Here is a 24934-nt window from a genome sequence, read left to right as displayed (position 1 = left end):
AGAGCAACCGTAAGCCAGGAACCACGAAGGTGACTTAAGGCATGATGAAGGACTTGGGAGACACCTGGGTGCTGAGCCACCCAGTATGGGTGCAAGAGGAAAAGATCGTGGCTGAGAGATTGTGTATATTCTACAAGTGAAATTCAGGTCTGCAAGCAATCGCATCAGGGCCGGAAGCGGACAGAAACACCGTAGCCTGAAGCCGCTGAATTTGAACTGAGCAAGGGGACGGACTGAGAACTAGCCAAGACAGGTGTTATAATTAGTCAGGCTTTGGCCGATCCAGAGGCCAAGAGATAAAGTATTATACTAATCTACAGTGAGGCCGTTTCAGGAACGAGGCCACTCCTTATCTAGTTTACAAAAAAAGATTTAAAAATCGGGGCTGGAGAGATGGCTCAGTGGTTAAGAGCACCCAACTGCTCTTCCAGAGGTCCAGAGTTCAATTCCCAGCAACCACATGGTGGCTCACAACCATCTGTAAAGAGATCCGATGCCCTCTTCTGGTGTGTCTGAAGACAGCTACAGTGTACTTATATATAATAAATGAATAAATAAATCTTTAGAAAAAAAAAGATTTAAAAATCATGCATATGTGCATGTGTGTTTATGTGCCTATGAGTGCAGTTGCCCATGGAGGCCAGAAGAGGGCATCAGGTCGATATTCCGGAGTTGGGAGCTGCCTGATGGGGGTGCCAGGAACACAGCTTAAAAAGGATGCTACTAGTAACTTGGTAATTCCAAGATGGCACAAAAGATGTGTCCCTGAACAATCACAGGGACACTATAAATAATAACGCATTCCTGACGGAGTACAGAAGTACAGATACATGTCAGATGAATGGAGGTCATGTGCATTAAGTACACAAGAGAGCACACGCGATATGATGGCTTCTACAGGAAGCATCGAGAAGTTGTCGTTAGAAGGCACTGGGTGTGGGGCAGGCTATACTGTGGGGCGTGGACACAGAAGACCCCAGAGCTCTATCTGAGAGACGAGGAGGTGGCACCAGGAGCTCCTCAGAGGCGGGGCTGGGGAGATGGCTCAGTCAATCAAGCTCTTGCTGTGCAGGCCCAGGGATCTGACCTCCGTCCTCAGCGCTCGTATCAAAAGCAGGGCACGGCAGCACACTTCACACCAGGGACAAGTAGACAGCCTTAGTCAGTCAGTGAGACCAAGCCTAAGTGAGAGACTCATCCCCAAAATAAAGTAGATCGATTCGGAGGGACAACATGAGAGGTCGACCACTGGGCTCCATTTGCATCTGTGCGCTTGCAAGCTTGCGGGCGCACACGCACATGCACACACCATGCACGCGCATACACGCACGCTTGCACACACACCCATGCATGCACACACACACGCACATACATACACCATAGAAAAAGAGTTGAGATGTGCCAGGCAGAAAGAATGGAGCATGTACGCACGTTCGTATTAACCAGCTAAGAGAGGCCTGGGAATAGTAAAATTCTTCTCCTAAGGTATGCTTTGGTAGACTGAAGGATCAGACACATCCTCAGGCCCTGGGCTCTGCTTCCGTGGACTAAGAACTCACTTGAATGCGCTCTTCCAGGTGCTGAGGAATCCAGACTCTCGGAAGAAGATGTAGATGAAGAAGATGAAGACTCTGCGTAGCTCCTCCCACCCAACCCCGAGGCACCACCTTGGGGCTGTCGTGCAGCGAGTGAGGACTGAGTCAAACCCCAAGGACCCCCAGCTTCCGGATGCAAAGCCGAGCTTCCTGCCGTATCTGTAGATGTTCTGTTCTTGGCGGGGAACCATGGTTCTGAGCTCTCTCCACTATCAATGGAGGGGACTGACTTAGACACACTCTCAGTCAGAGGCACGGTCCTTCCATTTCCTGCTTCGGAGCTGCTGGCGAGCTGGTGTCCTCCGAAGGCTGTGAAGATATGACAGGGCGATAGGCCGTTAGTAGACCTGGAGAAGATGCTTAACAATTAAGATGTCCTCTCTCAGGCAAGCTTCCTTCTGCCAAGGAGCCTTGAACAGCGTTTATACGGGCCACCTGACGTGCACCATCGCGTTCCAAATTTTTCTAAAATTATTGGACATTAACAACATTGTGATCTTAAAAATCAAGGCTGGAGACCAGGAGACTTGAGAGTGGCGTGCACGAACAGCAATTTATAGACTTGGGTGTTTCTCTCTGTCCCTTGAGGAAGTAGCTCAAGGGAAGAGTCATTACATCTACCAAGTTCAGTGGCATAAATATGGTAGGTAGAGCATCTCCCCGCCCCCCAAAAAAAACAGCTGGATTATCGATAAACATTCTTCTACTTCCGATGTATAGTAAAATAAACTATGAGGAGTGAGCCAAACTATGAATTTGGGGAATACGTTTATGTCTGACAAATTATTTAAAAAGACGGTCTATACCCAATAATCACTGGGTCCAGCTATAAAGAGCAGGCCAGGCCTCCCTTTGAAGATGACGTTATAGAATGAAAGGAAGAACAACAGCCGTGAGAGCCCAAGGCTGAGGTCTCCGCTCTGCTGAGCGAGCTCAGAAGCTGGACTGGCTCTACTTAGGTCCTCCAAGTCTTGCTGTTCTCATCTAGGGATGGCGTTTGTCCACGCCCAAAGATAAAAAGGCCAATAAAGGACCAGGCATCACTAAGGTCACACATCCCTTCGGAGACTGCAAATGGTCCTAAAGAGGCCCCCTAAGGACACCCAACTATATAAAATGTCCCATAAGGGTAGATTACTCACAGGGGGCATCGCTTTGCCAGCGTATAGATGGGAAGCCATATCCATTTTCTGTAAACAGCTCAGCACCTTCTCCATCTCCCAGATGCTCGGTTAGTCCGCTGTCCATCCTTGAGTCCTTCACAGAGGGCGAAGAGTGGACCGACACTGAAGTTATAGCAAGTCTGGAGCGCTCGGGGAAACCCTCTGTCTCGTTTGTAAGCTCCACACTGACAGGCAGAGACCGGGGCGTTCTTGGGACGCCATTAGTGAATGTGTCAGTGATGAGCATGCTCTTTGTCTGGGTGATTGATGGGTTTTGGAGAGGAGTGAAGTTATTCCCATTCCTCATACTTCCAGAAGCTAAGACAGAAGGAAAAACGTGCTTCAGAACTACTCGAATGGCGAAGAAAATCAGGATTCTATCTAGGCACAAATAATGCTTACTCCATTTGATATGAGCATTTTAATAGGTTGATGTAACAGAGAGCAGACATTTGTATCGTGCAATAGGGGACCCTCCTTTCCTTTCTCCTCAGCGCTCTCACAGGGCTGATTACAGTCAGATCACTCACCATACACAAAAAGTTTTCTATTCAAGCTAAAAAAATAGGAGAAACCCAGACGAAAAAAAAAAATCAACTTGTTTTCTACAGAGGAACTGCATTCCACAGGGTAGGAATCCCACAGTATAGGCCACCAGGATAAAGCTGTTGCTGCCAGTTTGGTTTTAGCGATGTAACCCTTTTGTTCAAATGCTATCACAGACTTAAAATCCAGTCCACATGTGAATTGGGGTTGAGCTAGTGTGGGGTATAGAACCCCTCAGTCAGCACTGGGGCTCTGCAGAACACAGTCAAGACACTACTGGCTTAGGAAAGTGATTCCCAAGCATCAAAGGGTCTTGAGTATTCCCTGAATCACGGTCAGCCTAAAGCTTATACTTTGAAAGGCCATTCAGATGACATACATCAACAGAACTACTAACCAACAGGAGAACGTATTATTGTCAAAGGAATATTATTTAATTTCACCTAAAAGCAGACAAACTCCATTATTGTAGATACTAACTCTCACTAAGGTGGAAAGAGTCATCTTCAAACCAGTTATAGTACTAGAATCAAAAACTCTAGGCTGGGGACAGTTTTGTTGGGTCCCCCCCCCTTTTATTTCCTGATCAGTAAAATGGATGGAAATTGTTGGATAACTCAGGAATTCAGTTATATACCACAGGTCTGAATATACCGTCTGCCCCTCATCACAGCTGCCCAGCTGTCCTTCCAGAGGGACACTTTCCAAGGGAACTTTAGAAATGGCCATTAGCCAGGAGGTGGTAGCCCAAGCCATTAATCCCAACACTCAGGAGGCAGAGGTAAGAAGAGGTAAGATTTTTGAGTTCGAGGCCAGCCTGATCTAGAGTGAGTTCCAGGACAGCCGGGGATACACAGCGAACCCTATCTCAAAACAAACGACCCCAGACAAAACTAAACAAAAGTAAAACAACGAAAAGAGATCTGACTTCAACAAGGTACCTTAAAGCCCTAACACCAAAGGACTGAGGCCATAACTCAGTGGTAGGAAGCTTACTTGGCATGCACTAGGCCCTGCGTTCAAACCCAGCACAATAAGATATCCTTACTACAGGCAAGAATAAGGTGCAGGAAAAAGCTGGGAACAAAAAAAAAAAAAGAAAAAAGATCCGTCAAGGAAAAAAGGTACTTTCTTTCTTTCCCCACTTGAAGCCAACAGCAACAAAGAACAGTCTATACCCCTACCATGAATGGCTTCCAGCCATTAATCTCAGCTCTGAAAAGGGAAAGAAGGAAGCTGTTATTATAAACAGTGCTTTGAAGACCAGTCTTCCGTGCAGCTGTGGCCAAAAGCTCAAACAGATTTTAGACATTGAGAGAAAGTATGGGGAAGTGGGGGGCTGGAGAGATGGCTCAGCGGCTAAGGGCACTGGCTGCTCTTCCAGAGGACCCAGGTTCAATTCCTAGCACCCATATGGTACCTTATATAACTGTCTGTAACCCCAGTTCCAGAGGGTCTGAAACACACCCAGGCGAAACACCAGTGCACATAAAAGTAAAAAGAGCATTAAAAAAATTAGATTAGGTAGATTATAGGAAGGAAAGGTTCCCTTCACTCTTGTGCAAAACCACAACAGCGGGGACACAGCCTGCTGCTCTGATTACTGGAGCTTTATGAGAACAGACGCAGGTGCAGGCGACCCACAGAGACACTGGGTGCCATCCAGCCCTGCTGGAACACAAACAGAAAACAAAAACCACAGGGCTGGAGGGATGGCTCAGTGATTAAGAGCACCGACTGCTCTCCCAGAGGAGCCCGGTTCAATTCCCAGCACCAACGGCAGTTCACAACCATCTGTAACTTTCTGACACCTTCATCCAAACATACATGCAGGCAAAAGAAAAAGAAAAGAAAAGAAAAAAAGCTTAAAAGAACGGCACTTTGGGAAGCAGGGAATGGGGGAATCGAATTTGGTCAAAATATATGCATATGTGAAATTTGTAAACAATAAAAAAGAAAAATTGTCATGTGCTAAAACAAAAACCGTTTTGTCTAAGAAAGGAGAGACCAGATATGGATATGATCCATAAGCCGTCTCCAAATTACTTTAAAGACATTTTTATTTCTAATCAACTACATTATGTAATTTGTTCAATATTCCCACCAAGCACGGTGGTGGCCATTGGACAGGTCCTGACAATTAGGAGCGCGTGTTGCTCCTTCAGAGGACCTGTGTTTGGTCTGCAGCACTCACACTGGGTGCCTCTGGCCTGTGGCTCTGGCTCCAGAGATCCCAACACTCTCTTCGGCCGCTGAGGGCACCTTTACTCATGCACACAGACTTGGGTGGAGGGGTGGGGGTGCACGGCGCATGTGCACATACGCAATTACAAATAAAATCTTAAACACAAAACCCACTATGAGGACTACATTGGAATCAGCGAGAGAAACCCAGACCTGCCATCTTGGCAGTGTTAGCAAAGAAATGGCCACGGAGCTACAATCACAAAGGTCACAGATGCTGTATCACAAAGGAAAGCAGCTCCAATCCCCTGGCCTGAGGACTGTGCAGCCTTCGGCCATCCCACATCATCATCGTAACCAGCTACCCTGGTTGGGCATGAGAGTACATGCTGTGACCTCGGGAGGCTGAGGCGGGAAGATATTGAGCTGGGAAGCCAGTATGGTCTACACAGCAAGTTCCAGGCCCACCTCGACTACGGAGTAAGACAAAACAAAACAGCCATCCTCAGGTAAGCAACTGCAATGCTCCAGACACAGAGCTATTTGCCCGATTGACACATTTCATTTAATCCTCACAGTAAAAAAAAAAAAACATTATGGCGTGTGTAAATGTGTCTGCAAAGCAGTGCTTGCCTCCAATAAAAAAAGGGAGTGCTTGAGCCAGGCAGTGGTGGCACTTGGGAGGCAGAGGCAGGAGGATCTCTGTAAGTTCGAGGCCAGTCTGCTCTACAGAGCGAGTTCCAGGATAGCCAGGGCCACACAGTGAAACCCTGTGGGGGGGAGGGGATGCTTGCTTATTTGTCCACAGGCACTGCTTATGACCCTACATGGGCACCAGTGGCACTAGCTAGGAGGAAGCGGACTACATTTCTAACCAGCAGGCTGGCATTAGAGAAATGGGAAACCTTCTGACTCTGAATCCCAGAAAAGGCAAAAATAAATAGAAAATTAAAAAAGAACAAAGGAAGGAAGGATGGGTCTGGTAAGATGGCTATCTGGTAAGATGACTCATCAGTAAAGGCCGTCAAACCCGACAAGGGTTCAATCCTGTGCCCCATGGTTGGAAGGAGAACTGAGTCCTTCAAATTGTCCTCTGGCTCCCACACGTTGTGGCGTATGTATTCCCTTACGCTAATAAAAAATTTTAAATAAAAATTTTAAAAATTGGAATACCACCCACTGGGACAAAGGCCTAAGTTCCTAGTCTTTGTAACAGGCCACCGAGGGAACAGCTGCTCAGCTGGTGTGAGCACGTGTCACTTTCCCGTCACAGGGCAAACCCCCAGAGCCTACAGCATCCTCACATTGCTCAACCTTGACGGCGATCCAGAACCTCCCAGGAGGAAAGCTGAGGCAGCTGATCTTACAACAAGGCAGACTAAATCCAAACATCCCTCAAGTCATTTATGTTCTCTCCCTTCACAAAGTAACATCGCCACAGAACAATTTACCTGGACCGCATCAGCTCAATGGCCCACAGGAAAGACTCCCCCTAAGTCAAGACCCATTATTACGCCCGAGCTCTTATTGCGTCTACCAAATGTCACCTTCAAAGAACATTAGCACAACTCTGACAAGCCAGCAAGTGAGAGCAATTTCTATTATGAACTGCAGCATCCCTTACATAAATACCCCTCTTGAAATCACTGCCCACTGCCTATGGACCAAACCGTAGCTGACTGTCCAACAACAATCTCACGCTCCACCCAGCTTCCCCCTGTGCCCCCATTTCCAGGAAGCTCCTACTAAATTTAGTGCTGAATTGCAGTCGCTCTCACACAATTCAACATACACATTTGTGCTTTCAGAAGAGCGCTTCCTCCCCGCCCTCCTCACCGGGGCCACTTGTTACTTTGTTTATAACCCCACCCCACACCATGACAAACAGTCTAAGAGACCGCAGAAAGGCTAGAGAGGCAGAGAGGCAGGGGAGGGTGGCGAGCAGTGCCTTATAGTCCTGTAGCCCCCTACCTCACGTCCCTGCATGCTCAGGTGCTGTAAGACACAGATTCTGTTCAGAAACAGATTAACTCCTGGCTATCCAGGATGTGGAAAATTTGACCAGTGTGCTCTGCTTGTGTGTTCTATTGCTGTAATAAAATACTGACCCAGAGCAACTCGGGAAAGAAAGAAAGTTTATCTTATTTTTTTGTAAAGTTCTACTAAAAACCCATAATTGAAGTAGAACCATGGAGGGGCACTACTTACTGGCGTGCTTAACCTGCTTTCTTTTCCTTTCCTTTAAAAGATGTATTTTATTTATTTTATTTATATGAGTACACTGTAGCTGTCTTCAGACACACCAGAAGAGGGCATCAGAGTCCATTACAGATGGTTGTGAGCCACCATGTGGTTGCTGGGAATTGAACTCAGGACCTCTGGAAGAGCAGTCAGTGCTCTTAACCTCTGAGCCATCTCTCCACAGATCTGCCCCACAGGACAATCAGACGGAGGTATTTTCTCAATTAAGGGTTCCTCTTCCCAGATAACCTTAGTTTGTGTCAAGCTGGCAATAACACAGCTAGCACATACACGTGTGTACCTAGCTGGCAGTAAAAGGAGCCCAGACGACACAGTTGAGCATGTGTGGGTCACAAAATGCTGCCACCTTTCAGATCAAAAGAACCTCCCATCATGCCCTTAGCTTGTTATCTGTAGGCACACCCCCTGAGGCCATTACAGAATTGACTGGTGTAAGTGTTGGGCCTTTCCCTAGGTCACACTGCTAGAAAAACCACAACGTCTTCCCCTGAGCCAGGACTCCATTACTTGTCCTTGTTCTCTAAGCAGGCTGGTGAGGCAGGTTGACTCCAAGTCTGCCTTGGCGGGTCCTGCTGGCCCTCCTTAGGCTTTCTTGCCTACTCGCCCGAAGCTCTTGTGTCAGCCACGGACTCAGAAAGGGTTAGTAGAATCTTATGATGTCCATTCAGTAGAAAGAGAGGTATAGAGAGCTTGCTGGGTAGACTGGAAGGTGCCAGGCTCATTTTAAAAACAGAGCTGAGGTTTGTTTCCTCCTTGGCCTCAGGCTCTCGCTGGGGTACACCCTCTGCACTAAAGTCCTCTTTAGCGACCACTTTAGAGGGCAGTCTGACGTCACCTGAAGCAGAATACCCAGGTCATTAAGGAAGAGAAATCCTCAGTATGACCCAAGGACTGTGAAAGTCAGCAAAACTCCAAACATTAGAAATGGAAGGTTCTAGAACAGCAGCTCTCAACCTGTGGGTCTCAACCCCTTTGGGGGTCAAATGATCCTTTCACGGGGGTCACCTAAGACCATCAGAAAACACAGATGTTTACCTTACAATTCATAACAGTAGAGGAATTATGAAGTACAATGAAATAATTTTATGGTTAGTGGTCACCGAAACACGAAGAACTGTATTAAAGGGTTGCAGCATTAGGAAGGTTGAGAACCACGGCTTTAGGACAACTACCCAAAGAACGAGGGTCAGAGGCAGGCTTAGTGGCTCAGGTCTTTAATTCCAGCACTTGAGAGGCAGAGATAAGCAGATCTCTATGAGTTCAAGGTCAGCTTGGTCTACACAGTGAGTTCCTAGCCAGTCAGGACTACACAGGAAGACCCTGTCTTTTTTTTTTTTTTAAAGGAAGATTGTGGGGGTCTGTTGCCTTTTAGCCTGAAACATGCAGAAGACAAGAGTCGGGTCCAGTAAAGTTAGAAACGTGGATTCATTTCAAATATACCACAGTACTAGGTATAATGTATACGATCAACATTAAACGACCCTGGCCAGAATCATGGTAGAAATTACTTGGAAACGCAAAGCCGGTTGTAAATCACCGAGCCACAGAAACCAAGGCTGTACAATCTCAGAGCTTTGTCTAATTCAACTAACACTTCGGGATAATCTTTTTATTTAAAAAAAAAAAAGGTTTGTTTATTTATTTTTAGTTCTGCAGTTTTGTGTGTTTGTGTGAATGCCTGTGGATGCCTAGAAGACCTCTGACCCTCTAGACCTCTGTTACCGACTCTGTGACTTCAGTGACACTCGGTGTGGGTGCTGGGAACTGAACTCGGGTCCTCCGGAAGAGCAGGAAGGACTCTTAACCACTTACGGATAATCTTAAAAAGCAATCTCCTACAAGCACAAACCACGAATTCTGCCCGTCAGTGGGGAAGTATGTAGCCTAGGCAAGAAGACTGGTCCTTAAATAGGTGTTCCAGGGACCTCTGGGCTCAGTCTTTGCTCCGATGACACAAGGACAAACTCCCCAGTTTTGCCAAGTACTTAAAAAACAAACTCCCGTGCTGTCACGGTTGAGGGAGTGGAACATAACCCCCCTCCCCCAAGCGGAGGGGCTATCATTGATAGTTGATGGTGGCTACGGGAGGAAGAGTTGGTTTCTTTTAGGAGATGTGGTCCCTGGTAGGTTGACCACGCTCCAATGAACGGCCTCACACCCATGGATTTACGGGCAGCAAGGATTGGGTCCATAGGGAGGGAGGCCATGAAGCTATAAAGTGATGGACGTCTGGGAGGAGCCTGGAGGAGCTGGACAGTGGTTGTGGGGAGGGGTGAGCATGGTCCAAATATTCTGTGTGCATGCATGGAATTCTCAAAGGATAAATAGAAAGCTATATGTATTTTAAAAACTAAAAACAAAACAACCCCCCCTACACACACTTAAAAGGACTTTGACAGGGCAAACGCAGCCGCTCTGTCTGGCCTCCCATAACCCAAGGCTAAAAACAGGAACAGCCTGCAGAGAGGCCGTTTACAGCGTCTTTTTGGCCCACAGCAGGATTTGCCCCCCCTGGGGTGGGATCTGTGAGCACAAGTGAGCATCCCCACTCCTCAAACCTTAACTGAACCCTTCTAGAGTGTCCTCCAGACACAGTCTCTGGGCAGGTAGGCATGGCTGGCCTGGTCTGACGAGTGTGTGATGTAGTGGCTCAGAGGAAACCACCCGTGGCTTAGAGTAGCTTAGCAGAGGCTGGTGCGCTGGAAGTGGCATGGCAGAGTGGGACAAGACAGCTCTCTTCAAGCATCGGGCCTCACAGAAGCCATGCAAACACCCGCACTGTGGAGGCTTTGGAAACAGAGCCGGGGAAATGGGCGCCCCTATTTTCTCGGCCAGCAAAGAAACTGCTTTTACAGAAATAAACAAGCAAAACTCGAACTGCCGATCACACGGCGTAATGGTGTCTGGCTCTCATTTCGTTCAAGCACCCTGGCACAGGGCCGCTCCCATAAGCACACAGCTCAGTCACACGTAATCTTCGCTGTGTCTGTACAGAGAAGGGAAGAAAAGGAAAAGGGGGAGACAGGAGGTGGGGACATAGCAGCCACCAGACCAGCTGATATCCTCCCCCCTCCACGTATTTTACGTAGGAAGGTCAATACTGAGACGAACCACACTTGTTGTACGTCCAACCCAAAGCACTTGGCATTCGAGGAGTAGCTTTTAAACCACCCTTTGCTTATTGTTGCCCCCTTACCCTGACACAGCACTTCGCCACCTGGCTATACCCATCCACTTGGGGTTATTTTGAGATTGGAGGGTTCAGCTGGGGACAGGAGTACTCACACGAGGGGTGGTCTGACGGAGGAGGGTGACTCTGGGTCCAGGAGAATGGTGGCCCGGAGTATTCCTGGCCAGATGAATCTCTCTTCTGGGAGACTACACTTGGCTCCCCAGTTTCCAGAGCAGGAACGGAGGCGCGGCTGGAAACCCAGGTGCCAGCCACTTGTGTGTGCACAGTCCCTTCTTGCCCGGTCCTCTCCAGGAAGCCTGGGGATGTTTCACTCTCTGTTTGAGAAGAGGGGATTCTTCTTTGGGACCTGGAACTGCTGTGTGGCTGGGGAAGGTTTTCCAAGGCTGAAAGCAGATGTGTGACAACAGTTAAAAATCCCACCGGCGGACTTGCAAATGTCTCGTGATCTCTAGTGGGCTCGGCCCCAGAGTCTGTGAAATACACAGACGCCAGGTAGGAAGGACTACCCACTCTAGGGAAAATGAACTGCAAGAGAGACCACCAACCAAAGATCATCCTTTGACCTCAGCAATGACCAGCCTGCAGGGGAAGGATTATCAGTAATGGGGTCAGCTGCTGCTAAGCCTCAGACTATTTTGAGGTGGTTCTCAACCTCTGGGTCTCCACCCCTTTTTGGCGGTCGAATGACCCTTTCACAGGGGTCACCTCAGATCATCAGAAAACAGATGACAACTCATAACGGTGGCAAAATTACAGTTATGAGGCAGCAACAAAAATAATCTTATGGTTGGGGGGGTCACCACAACATGAGGAACTGTATTAGAGGGTCACAGCATTAGGAAAGTTGAGAACCACTGTTCTACAATTCAGAAATCAGTGTTGGACCACAAGGGTTTACTTCTCACCTTCCACAAAGGGCCCCAGAACGAACCAGAATTCAACCCATGCTGAATTCCCAACACTGGACAATCAGCCAAATCACAGAGGACACCCGAAGGGCTTCTGAGCTCTACAACCTTCATGACTAGCTGGGACACAAAATGCCTTCCTTCCTTGCCCTTACAGAACGGAGGGCCTCCAATCAGACTGTCACAGGGGTATGAAACCCCTTCTATGTCACCTTTGATGGCTTCAGCCTCTACACGAGGTCCTCACCAGCTATCAACCTTCCTTCTTTTGATACGAATCTTTTTCTGTTTTGCTTGGTTTTTGGTTTGTGAGATGGGATCACTATGTAACCCTGGCTGTCCCAGAACTCACTCTGTAGACCAGGCTGGTCTCGAACTTGAGAGATCTGCCCACCTCTCCTGGGCTGGGGTGAGGATCTTTATTTAATTTTAATTTTCGAGGTGTGTGTGTGGGGGTCTCATGTTGCACAGGCTGGCCTCAAACTCAAAGACAACTTTTTAAAATTCACTTTACCTCTTGCTCACTGCTTCCCTCCCGGTCACCCCCTCCTACAATCCTTCCCCTGTCTCCTTCCGTTCCCCTCTGCGTGGGTGGGTATCCCCTAGGTATATCCCCGACCCTGGCCCTTCAAGTCTCTGGGACTTGAACTGCGGGCTTCCTCTCCCACTGAGGCCAGACAGGGCAGCCCAGCTAGAAGAACACATCCCACACACAGGCAACAGCTTTTGGGGTAGCCTCTACTCCAGTTGTTTGGGACATACATGAAGACGGAGATGCACATCTACTACATACGTGTGGGAAGGCCTAGAACCAGCCCATGTATGTTCTCTGGTTGGTGGTTCAGTTCAAGGATGACTTTTAAGAACTTAAAAAAAAATTATTTTTCGGGGTGCGTGGGTGCGTGTGTGTGTGTGTGTGTGTGTGTGTGATTATGTATGTATATTCATATGTGCATGCATGTGTGCACGCCTACGGAGGCTGGAAGTGGCATTGGCTCCCCTGGAGCTACAATTACTGTGGTTGTGGGACGTCCAGTGTGGGTGCTGTGAACTGAAGTTGGGTCCTCTGGAAAAGTGATTTTTAGCGGCTGAGCCATCTCTCCAGCCCAGTTTTGAACTTCCGACTCTCCTGCCTCCACCTCCTGAATCCTGAGAATGCACGTGTGTCTTAGACAGCACTGGGGACTGAATCCAGGGCTTTGCGCCTGTTAGGAGAGCTCTCCAGCCCCTCCTGTGTTAAGATCTGCTGAGCAGTTCTTCAGCACCCAGTCGTCCCCTAGTCAGCCAGCCTGCTGTCTCCATGCCTTCCCGATGGCTCAGCTCACTTCAGGTTCCCTTTGACCCCCATACCAGACACCTCATAGGCTGGCTGCCAGATGGCTCCTCCCTCGGACTGTTGACACGATGACTCCACTGTGCAAAAACCCTTCAGTGAGTCCCACATCAGGTAGAAACTGCTTGACTTGCAAACATCCTGTCTCCCCCCAGAACCTCCCAACAGTGCCATCTGCCCCCTGCTCTATACTCTCCCAGTGAGGATGCTGACACTGATGCCCCATAGGAAGCCACGTGTTTTTACTTCCTTATATCTTTGCTCACTCTAGGCACGTGCTTTCTCAGCCATAGTGCCTGTTCACTCAACACACAGATTTAGGCTTTCCTCACTTAGAAACCTGCTGCCTGCTCTCCACATACTGGGTTGACTGGTCTGCCCGCTCTTCTCAGTGGGGAAAACTCTCGGTCGAGGAGCTTCAGTTTCCAAAACCTCTAATCGAGAGGACAAGAACCTCACCGCCTCTTTTTTTTTTTTTTTTTTTTTTTTCAGAGCTGGGGACTGAACCCAGGGCCTTGAGCTTGCTAGGCAAGCGCTCTACCACTGAGCTAAATCCCCAACCCCCCTCACCACACTCTTGGAAGGACTGAGAGAGTGGGCTTGTTACTATGTAGGTGTGGGCCTAATTAGCACTACTTTTCTTGTCTTTCTTCTTCCGGTTGATCTGTACTCATAGAACTGCAAGTCCTTCGCTGAGGTACTAAGCTACCGACTGTGCAGACTGGAGCAGCAAGAACCACTCAAACTCCATCAACACAAAGCCTAGCCTTCTTCCCCACCCCCTGGGACACGTGACTGTACGGCAGGATCTTGGCAGGATGGAGGAGATGTGGGTTTAGAGTGCCATGGAGCATAGATACCCAAGGACCAACCAGTACGTTCCACAAATCTGCACCTTCCTCCCTGGTCTGACTTTACAAGAGGGGCGCTGAGGAGGACTTACCTAATGCACCCCAACGCGGAACCTCTAAATGGTCACGGTTGCTCTGGATGTGGGGGTAGGGTGGGAATGGGGCAGAGAATTTGTTTTGGGGGACTGGACGTACATAAAAAAGCATCAAGGCACACACTCACAGGACAAGCTGCTGGGGGCGGTCCGCGCCGTGGCGATCTTGGGCGAGGATCCGAGGTGCAGAGCCGCGATGTCTGCTCTGCCGGAAGACATGGTCCTCCACTCAGCACTTGTTTCAGCGAGGAGAGAGGGGTTTTCTGGGGCTTCTGAGGAACTGTGACTCATTCTGGCAGTCTGAGCTGTCACTCCCTTTCTGGAACCCAGATGGTCCTCCTGACTCTGATAAACGGGGATGTATCCCATGTGGGGTTCAGTGTTGTTTCTTTCCGGCCAATGGTTCCTTGCAGTGGCTAAAATAGCAAATGCATCAACGAAAACTCAATGGCTTTTGAAAAGTAAACCCGAAGACACCCGGGTGTCGGCACCCCGAAATGACCTTCAGCGCTTATCGCTGACTGCGTGACTGCTTAAAAGCTCCATCTGGGGGTTAGAGCGATGGCGGCAGGAAGAAGCACTTGCTGCTCTTGCAGAGTACTGGAGTCCAGCCCAGCACCCATGTCAAGCGGCTCGCAATGCCCGCGTCTCTAGCTCCAGGGACTCCAGGGCGCCCTCTTCTGGTCTCTGAGGGCACCTGCACACTCATGCATTGCATACATGCACACACACTTGTGCACACTCCAACAAATCGAAAAATTAAATCGTTATAAGTGCTCCCCCACCCGTTTTTATTTTCCTCATTTGAGAATATTTCTCTTTGTGCTTGGGCTTGGAGGCTGTGGTACCATGGAAAATTCTCAGTGGGGAGAGAATGAAGTCAGTTCTATCTTTATATGCCCAGGCAAAAGACGTCAACCCATCTGATAAGCAGAGACTCCAGGCACGCAGAACTATCATTTGCATCTAAATATTACAAACACAGAAAAGGAACGTTATCTTTTAGATTACTATTGCCCAGCAGATAAAGTGAGCAAAACTCACAATCCCTAAAACCAGCCTTGTAGCCACTTTAAATATATATAATAAAAAGTAAAATGTTATTTGATTCAACCTATCACTTTGATATAAACTTGATATAAGAAGCATCATGATGGTAATTATATCTTCGTATTGAACCTTAAATCCAGTTAATAATCTTCTGTGCCCCACCCCTCTGCGTGTTCTGAGCGTATGTCTGAATCGCTTTCATGTCTGGTGCCCTCAGAGGCCAGAAAAGGTACTGGTGGTTGCTGGGAATCAAACCCAGGTCATCTGGAAAAGTAGCCAGTGTTCTTAACTACTGAGCCATCCCTCCAGCCCTTTACTGGCCATGTTTTAAGGGTTTAATAACCACGAGTGGGCGTGGTTACAGCTTCCTCACTACACTGTAGCGGCCAGCTAGGCTATCTAAGGTGGGCTGGGTGGTGATCACAGAAACTGCCCTCTGAGATTCTGAGAACTTTCTAAGGGAGTTATTTCCTCTCTCAGTCCCCTGAGAATTACTGTTTTCACGTCTTGATTCTCTTTCCTGGAGGTGATAATTAGCAGAGGCTTCCTGGAGAGGCAGGAGAAGTCGCTAGGGCATCTGGGCTCCTCCAGGGACGCAGCCTGCCTGACATGCTAAGAGCTGGATGTGGGAGGGTGCTGCCAGAGGTGACCACAAAGTCTCTAAGGTTATGAATGCAGCAACCCACGGGGTATGCTTGTCTAATCCTTCCCGCTCTGCTGCAGAGGTAAACCTCAAAGGGACTGAAGAAGCACAGAGGTGTAAGGACGCTTTCTCTACCCTTTTGGTTAATTGGACACAAAAAAGAAAAATTATTCTCAAAGGAAATCAGAAAAAAAGAGGGAAGGGGGAAGTTGCAGAAAGGCAGAGAGATGCCCCAAGGCTAGGAAGCCAGAAACAAAAGGAAGATAATAAATTTAGGTTCGTCAGAGCTATAAAAAGGCAGAGGCCCAGCCATTGGGAAGTGTGACTGGCCTCCCGAAGGCAGTGATAGCCCCTTCTTCAGAGGACAGGAGCGGAAATCACAGACCCCTGTCAGCTGAAGGAATTCCACTGTAGAAAGAGTGGCCGCAGGCAACCACCGCTCACGCAACCATGCTATCTCCCCAAGGGCAGACTAAAGGTGTAAGGGTGGAAAAAATGCATGCTATAAATAAAACTACAAGACTGACAATAGTCCCCTGCAGTGTCCTCAATAATCCTGCCACGATCAACGGCTAAAAATCCTGAATAAAATAGATGTAGAAAATATCCAAATATGCACTTCTGAGCTGGAAAGAATCAAATCCTATGAGGCCCAAATCCAGCCAAGCTTAGGAACGGAGACAGGTGAGCAAAGACAGAAGCCAACAGCCATGCGACATCTCAACCTCCTAACAAAGGCAGGGATGCAAGAGGTGGACGGTGTGAACTCTCCAGGAGGCTCAAGGGAAGCCACTGTGCATGGTGGGACTCAGAAGGACTAGACCCTGGACAAAAGACAAATGGAAACTCGCCCACAGGGGGACGGCAAGGAAACCTGGCCAGTCAATCTTGGTTTAAGATGAAAGCTAAAAGCAATCTCACCGTAAAGTCTGTGACCACAAAGTCAATCTTGGCTGAGTGAGCAGCACAGATTCAGTTCCCTGTATGGTTCAGGTGTTCTGGAGAGTGGGGTTAAGCCTTGTGGATACACTAAAAACAACCGAATCTTTTAAAAGGTCATCTAAAGATCCCCGGGATTCACACACCAGTGAATAATGGGGAGAGAGGGGAGTGGCCCTGATAGTGCCTCGGGGATCCTGGCAAAGCCATACAGACACACGCTATATGGACTTACTTTCAGAGCAATTCCGGTCATTTACTGATTAAAAACAAACAAACGAAAATGTCTAATAAGACGCTGCAGTATAACAACAACGACAACATCCCAAATGAGCCAGAAACCAAACATTCTTGAAGGACGGTTAGCAAATCAGATAAGGTTTCCAATACTAGAATCATCGAGGGAGATGTGTATGTTAACAGACACCTGAACTTACGCGCACACACCCCTGCACGGACACACAGGCACACACACATAATTTAAAAAGGGAGAGAAGGAGGGAGGGAGGGAGGGAGGGAGGGAGGGAGAGAGAGAGAGAGAGAGAGAGAGAGAGAGAGAGAGAGAGAGAGAGGATGAGAATGCTTGCTAAGAGCTGGGTAAAAATATAGAAACTATAAACAAAAGTTTAGCAAATTAGGAAAAAGAAGTTGAACACATACTGAACTAGAATTTTATTTAATTTTTTTTTTTAATTTATGTGGGGATGTTGTTGGGTGGGTGGGTATCTCTGGAAGCTAGAAGAGTACACAGGCTCCCCTGGAGCTGGAGTTAGGGGTAACTGTAAGCTGCCCATCACAGGCGCTGGGCACCAAGCTCAGGTCCTCTGACAGCACCAATTATTCTTAACTTGTGAGCCATGTCCCCAGCTCCTAACTAGAGTTCTATGGGAAGACAATGGAAGGCCAAAGAAATACCCACAAAGAAAATGGTGGAGAATTTCCCAGAACGAATGAAAAGCACAAATCTTTAAGCTAAGGAATGCTAACAAAATCCTAGGTTGTCTGTGTGTGTGTACATACATGTGTATGTGTATATGTGTGTATATAATATGTACATATATGTGTATGTACATATGTATGTATGTATACACAAAAATGTATATATGTATGTAAGTGTATATGTGTGTATATAATATGTATGTATTGTGTGACTATATGTATATACACATGCACACATGTGTGTATACACAAAAATGTATGTGTGCATGTATGTATGTATGTATGTATGTATGTAGTACGTATGTTAATATCATAGTGAACCTGTGGAAACTCATGGAAGTCTTAACCAGAAGAAAAACAGCAAACAGGTAAACCAGATATAAAGAAAACCAAAGGAAAGACAGTTGAGGGCTGGAGAGGTGGCTCAGGGGTTAAGAGCACTGGCTGCTGTTCCAGAGGTCCTGAGTTCAAATCCCAGCACCCACATGGTGGCTCACAACCATCTGCAATGGGATCTGATGCCTTCTTCTGGTGTGTCTGAAGACAGTGACAGTGTACTCATATACACAAAATAAATGTCTTAAAAAAAAAAAAAAAGGAAAGTCAGTTGAGCAGCATTTGCAATGTGCCAAGAGAACAGCTGGGATCACATCCGCCGCAAAGCCATCTCTGAGGAGTATTCCGAAAGTATCGAGTAAAATGGTTTTCACTCAAAGGTGAGCTAACTGCCCTCCATCCTGAGTGAAAAAAAGAGAAAGAAATAAAAAGACCCGACTGCTCCTCAGGGGCTGAAGTTTCCTTTTCATTACAGAGAGAAGAGAGAGCACAGGCAGAGGCAGAGCCCTCTGGGAGTCCAGAGTGAACCTGGGCAGACTGAGCTGGGCCAGGTGAGGAGAGTGTGGGAGGGAGAGGAAGAGAAGAGCTGCCCATCCAGAGGCCTGGCCTGAGCCAAGAGGTAAAGGGGCCAAAAGAACCGGGTAACCGAAATGTCTAGATTAATTATGTCTAGATTATATAGAGAAGCCTCTGGAGGAAGGACAGCCTAGCCCCTGGGCTGGAGAGTTCCGGAACGGGGCAGGGTGTGCCAGCCATATCCTGTAACAGATAGGGGCTGAGGGATGCTGGGAGAACCTGGTGGCCAGGTCAGCATCCACAGTTAATAGGCATACCAGCCAACTGTCACAGGCTTAGGACTTAACACTAAAAGAAACGACAGAGGTTTGATTTCAAGCAAGAAAGCAGTCCTAGACACAGAAGGAAGGGGATTCAACATGCGAGGGAAATCAATGTGTGGGTCTGAAGAAACAGTGAGTTTATTTTTAAAAAGTCATTGTTTAATTAGCGCAATCATTAAAAGTAGAATAAACACTGGCTAACAAGAGCATGGAGGGCAGGATCAGACTCACTGGTGCAGAAGGGTAAAACTCCACTGGCAAGACCTCAAGCTAACACTAAGCGTAATTAAAATGTGTCACGTCCACCCTGGTAGACCTTGGAAGGACATAAATTTTCCATAGAAACTGGTGGGCATCACTTGAAACCAAAATAAAATTAATAGTTATAGACAAAATTATAAGTGATATCACTGATAGCGTTGAAAGTGGTCAGAAGTTTCACTACAGCTCTATAAAATCCGTTCCATTGTTAAACTATATGTAGGCTTATTAAAAATACAAGCTAACGGAGGAGGAATAAGACACAGCATACTGGTAGCCTAGTATGGCTACCCGGAACTCACATGTAGCTTCATAGGCTCCCCTATTTTAATACCTGGGTCCCAGGGAATGGCAGTGTTTGGGGAGGTTTAAGAGGCACAGCCTTAGGGGTTGGGGATTTAGCTCAGTGGTAGAGCGCTTACCTAGCAAGCGCAAGGCCGTGGGTTCGGTCCCTCAGCTCCCAAAAAAAAAAAAAAAAAAGAGGCACAGCCTTGCTACATCACTGGGGGTGGACTTTTTTTAAAAAAGATTTATTTATTTTATGTGAGTACACTGTCGCTGTTTTCAGATACACCAGAAGAGGGCATTGGATCCCATTACAGATGGTTATGAGCCATCATGTGGTTGCTGGGATTTGAACTCAGATCCTCTGGAAGAGCAGTCGGTGCTCTTAACCACTGAGCCATCTCTCCAGCCCACTTGGGGGGGGGCTCTCAAAGCTAAAGTTTTCTTGCTATTTGCAGTTTGCTCTCTGCTTTGTGCTCATAGCAAAGGATGTAAGTTCTCGGCTCCCTGTTCCTGCGCCGCGCCTGCCACCTGCCGCCACGCTGGCACGAGCATCACAGGCTCTAACCTTATGGAGTGCAAGCCAAAACGAAATCTTTCTTCTCTAAGTTGTCTCAGTCATGGTGTTTTCTCAGAGCAACAGAAAAGCAACTAATACATCTGGTATCTTGATATAAAGACACAAGACTGGAGATCTGGGAAAGTCATTCTGTCATGACTTCAACTGAACCCCAAACTGCCCCCTGGGTAGGTGGTCTGTAGCCGTTAAGTACAAAGTTGATGTATGAGACTTGTAAGTAGTGATGTGTGTGGGGCCCCAGTGACTTTATTAAGCATAAGCGTGTGCATGGTTTGTGACTCCATGGCCAAAGGCCTCATGGTACAACCTAAGCCACTTAGACCTCCCAATACCAGCCTCCATGAATGTCAGCTGTGGACAGAACTAGTGGACCAGCCATAGAGAAGAGGCCAATGGGCATCTCTCCAGAGCATCCAGATACACCTTGGACCAGCATTGCTACTCCTGACGGCCTGAGACCTGCTGTCTGTGCTAAGTAGGTACCAGCACCGCCTAGATCAGTAAGAAGTCATTAAGTGTCTCTTTGTGCCTTGAGTTCTAGCTTTGGCCACTTTAGGGTCAAGGGTGGCCTCCAGGAAGCTCAAGTCAAAGCTAACCCATTCACCTTTCCAGCCAGCTTTCTCTGTCAGAGACAATCATTCAAACCACGGAGCCACGCCAACCACGGGGGCTGGTGTGTCTGAGCTCTCCGCCATCCTCGAGCAAGGATGCTGGCCTTCTGTACTTGGCCACCTGTGTCAAGCCAGAACTGCCCTCCCTGTGCTACAAATGGAGACTAAATTAACAAGAGAGTCAACACTGCTGCGCTTGGATATTTACCCCCCAAGTTGACAACTTCTACTCCTGTAGCATCTTAATGCTCTAAAACATCTGTTTGGGAACTGGCGTTCATGAGGGAAGCTGGCACAGCCTGGAATCACATTTCCTAATTAGCAGCTGCTTCAGCAGCGACTCCTCCAATCCACGTCCCCCTCCCAACCACCTTCCCCCATCCCAGTGAGTGTGAGTGTGTGTGTGTGTGTGTGTGTGTGTGTGTGTGTGTGTGTGTGTGTGTGTGTGTGTGTGTAAGCTAGCCTTGCTCCTGAGCGTGATGGGCCTGTGTTATCCAAACAAGCCATTTCCCCGAGGTCTCACCCCTACTCTCACCATCCAGCCCTACAGAAGGCCAAATGACTAGTGCAGACCAGTACCAGCTTGTGCTTGGGGGGCGGGGCGAGTTGAAGAATAAGCCCTTTATTTCTCCAACGTATTCCATGAGGCTGCAGGTCATTGGTGGGTAGAGCTGAAGGGAAAAAACAAAAACAAAAACAAAAACAAAAAAAATCCCACTGGTTCAAAATGAAACCCCATTGCTGCAATCTCAATGGGGTCTCAAGCAACTTTGCCAACCTTGTTTCTTCCTAAGAGGCGGGAAATGGTGCTTACTGCACGGGCTCTGAAACCAGACTTGCTGTGCCAACGGATGCACATTGGTCTGTGGGAGACTGAGCAAGGAGCCGTCTAAACCAGCCTCCAGCAGAGATGATGTCAATGGATGCTGAAAGGAACCCCAATGGCGAACGCGGCATCGGCAAGGAGACCGGGTTTCGGGGAGGAGGGGGGGACGAGCGAAGTCTGCTTCTGACACACGAAGTTGAGGTGATGTTTTGACTTCCAACAGCAAACATCTGGCTGATGGCTGACAAGGAAGAGGGATAGGGGATGAAGGCAGAATTGAAGATCAGGGTCAGAGTTAAAGGATTTCAATCTGCCAGCCACAGGGACACAGATGACAAGGACACAATTCCAGGGCCTGGGAAGAGGAAGGTGGTAGAAGCTGAAAGGTCCCAGGGGACCACGGGCACCAGTCCTGCAGAATGGCCACTTAGTTGTCTACCGGTGAAGGATGAAGGTCCTGTGGCTAGGGTCTGCAGCCATGCCACACTCATCCCCAGCCCTGGGACATCCCACCTCTCCTTGGAGCACCCCCACCCCCAGATCCTGAACTTGAAAAGTCCCCTTGAACTGTGCATCTGACACTGCACCTAATTGTCAGAACACAGCAACGGGGTCTCACGCTTGCGACTGCGTTTCTCTGTAATCGCAATATTTTTCCTAAAATTGGGTTGCTCACATAGGGAGGAGAGAAAAGTCTCGAGGAGGAGGGAGACCTTACCTCCCCCCCCCTTTTTTGCTTTCTTTAGTGTGTAGATTGCCACCTACTGAAGAGAGGCAGAACACAGAGCTCGCCGGTCCTTCCCACGAGAATGAAATTATGCTTTTATCCCCAGAGAGCCAATTAAGAATCCCACACATTTCCCTACCCTGCAAAGCACTTTTTTACAGGAAAATTTAAGGGGCCTAAATTATCCTTCTAGAGCCTTACATTCTCAGTAGGCTGGCATGAGGGTAATTCTTCCCTCTTTAATGGAAGGGGAAACTGAGGTACAGTCCTGAAGTTACCAGGCAGGTTAACCCTGAGAATGGTGGCAGAGCAGAGACTATCACGTCTGGTGTCTTTCCCAATTAGTTGCAGTTAAAACCGGTGCGTGCCCAGAAGAGAAGCCGAGACAGCTCTGACTGAATTAATCCACAGTGTGTGGCCAGGTCACTTGCCACAGCATTGCTTTGTACTAATCGTTCTGGCCAATGGCTAGGTTATCATTGGCGTCTCCCTATTCCTCTCTAAAGGTGACCAGGTCCTCTCGGGATCGTGATAACAGATTAAGTCTCAGCCTTGGATGACAGGACAGAGGCACAAGAGGGGGAATTACAGTTCTAAATCCACCGTCTAGCCAGTAAGTGACACGTATGGATTCGAAATAACGGCTCTAACATGCACAGGGATGGCTACTATTAAAGGCAGGGGTGGGGGACAGCAAGGGCTAGGAAGGATGTAGAGGGACTGGAGTTTATTATCTGAGCAGGGATGTAAACAAACGGGTTCAGCTGCTATAGAAACGGTCCAGCAGCCCCTGCAAACTTAAACATAGAGTTATTAGCATATGGTCCAGCGATCCCACTTCTGGCTCTGTAGCTCATCGAATGGACAGTGGAGACCCAAACATATAACTGACACACGTTTACCACAGCAGAATTCACAGCAAGCAAGAGGTGAAAGGAGGCGGTGGACGAGAGGGTTAACAGGATGGGTATATGCAGATAATGCCTATTCTACGGCTACCAATATGTGTAAGCAAAACAAGCCAGACACGGGAGGACAAACACGGTACGATTCCACTCGTGAAGTGCTTGGAATAAAAACCTCGCCGAGACAGAAAGTGGGCCGGAGGTTACTTGGGGCTTGAGGCCAGGGATTATTACTTAAGAGTTTCTATTTAAGATGAAAAGTTTCTGGAGATGAATGTGATGGGGGGAAGTAACACTGTGATTGTTGAATGGAAATTGGAAATGGTTAAAGCGGTAACTTTTATGTTGGGTATATTTAGCCGCACTGAAAACCAGAACATATATTTTTACTGAGCACCAGCCATGGGCTGCAGGATGAGTCAGATAGGGAGAGCCACCTTAAGCGCTGAGCTGTGTAAGTCAGCTGAGTCCCTCTGGGGTGTGAGAAGCCCAGCCAAGCAGACCTTGTGCCCCTGGGAGTTTACAAGGCAAAACCTGGGGCTGGAGAGCTCTCCTTCCTCCCAGAGCTGCCGAGGCCCTCCCCAGGAGGGGCCTCCTGGCCTTCCTCTTCCCAGGAACCCTTCAAATGAGGGGGATTTCAGACAGGATGGCCAGGGGTGGGATATTCTGGGGGGCAGGCAGGAACCTGGGGGCGTGTGTGGGGGAAAGTGGTTGTAATCTGACGGTGGCCGCCTACCCTCCCGGGCCATGTTTTGAACTGCTGCTGCGGATGTAATGATTTTGGGTGGAGGACATTTGGGAGCCAAGTGAGTTTGTGTGAACAAAAGGCTTGGCTGTCAATGTGGACAATTGGGGCTCTCAGGGCCTGTGCTCCATTCTTATCCTACAAGGAGAAGCCCTGAGAAAAATCACACACATCACAAAGCCTTTGGACTTAAGGTCTGAGGATGATCTCTCGGTCTCTCTCTCTCTGTCTCTCTCTGTCTCTCTGTCTCTGTCTGTCTGTCTCTGTCTGTCTGTCTCTGTCTGTCTCTGTCTTCTCTCGATCTCTCTCTCTCTCTCTCTCTCTCTCTCTCTCTCTCACACACACACACACACACACACACACACACACACACACACACACACACACACACAGGCTAGCCTGGAGCTTTAAGACTAGGGTCAGCCTCCCAGAAATAGAGTTGGTCAGGAGGGGCTCTTGAGGGTCATGATGGAGGGAAGTAGCCTAGTCAGGTAGGAGGAAAGGCTAGAAGACCTTGATGGGACCTTAGGGCTCTTTGCTTTTTTGCTTTAAAATCATGGGATTTTTTGTTTGTTTGTTTGTTTTTTTTTTTTGGTCTGTCCTCAAGAGAAAGTCTCGGGGTCAAGGGTCAGGCGATTCCCACTCAGTTCAATAAGGATCCACAAAAGCTTTCTGCAATGGGTAGTCTACCTTGTTTTGGGAGGGCACCTAACCTTACTTACAGCTTGCATTTTCTTGGCCCCTCTCATCCTTTGAAAAGCAAATTTTAAAAAGGCTGGAGTGGAGGCTCCTCCGTCAAGGGGGGACCTCTGGAAGGAAGCTGAGGTTGGCAGCCAGTGCCAGGCCTGGCCAAGAGCTGAGGAAGGCACAGGGCGAGAGCAGGCCTCTGCTCCTGTGTGCTCACTGTGTTAGCTCACACCCAGAGAGGAAGCAGTGGCAGGGCTCCACCAAAGGAGAGCTGCCAGGTTAGTAAAACAATGAAGAGGCAAGGAAAAACATCCTGGTTCCGAGGAGGAAGAGGGGGAGAGAGAGGAGGGCCGAGAAGGGGCAGGGAGAAGCTGTCCCGGTGTGGATGTGAGCGACTGGGGCTCGAGCTTCCAACATTTACACAGCCCCGT

The 24934-nt window shown here is 48.2% G+C and overlaps 1 protein-coding gene across 1 annotated transcript in view; it reads right to left on the bottom strand.

Annotated features, from left to right (window-relative positions):
- The window catches only part of Heg1 (heart development protein with EGF like domains 1), an 81048-nt gene that overhangs the window by 44169 nt on the left and 11945 nt on the right, over window positions 1–24934 (bottom strand). Inside the window, 2 exon segments of the mRNA XM_032900146.1 lie at window positions 11036–11326; window positions 14259–14546. Of these exon segments, the coding sequence (XP_032756037.1) occupies window positions 11036–11326; window positions 14259–14546 (579 nt within the window).

Source organism: Rattus rattus, chromosome 4 (genome assembly GCF_011064425.1).
Source record: "Rattus rattus isolate New Zealand chromosome 4, Rrattus_CSIRO_v1, whole genome shotgun sequence".
In the NCBI taxonomy this organism is placed as follows: domain Eukaryota; kingdom Metazoa; phylum Chordata; class Mammalia; order Rodentia; family Muridae; genus Rattus; species Rattus rattus.
The sequence above is the reverse complement of the archived record's forward strand: the minus strand, read 5'-3'. Positions and strand labels throughout refer to the sequence as shown.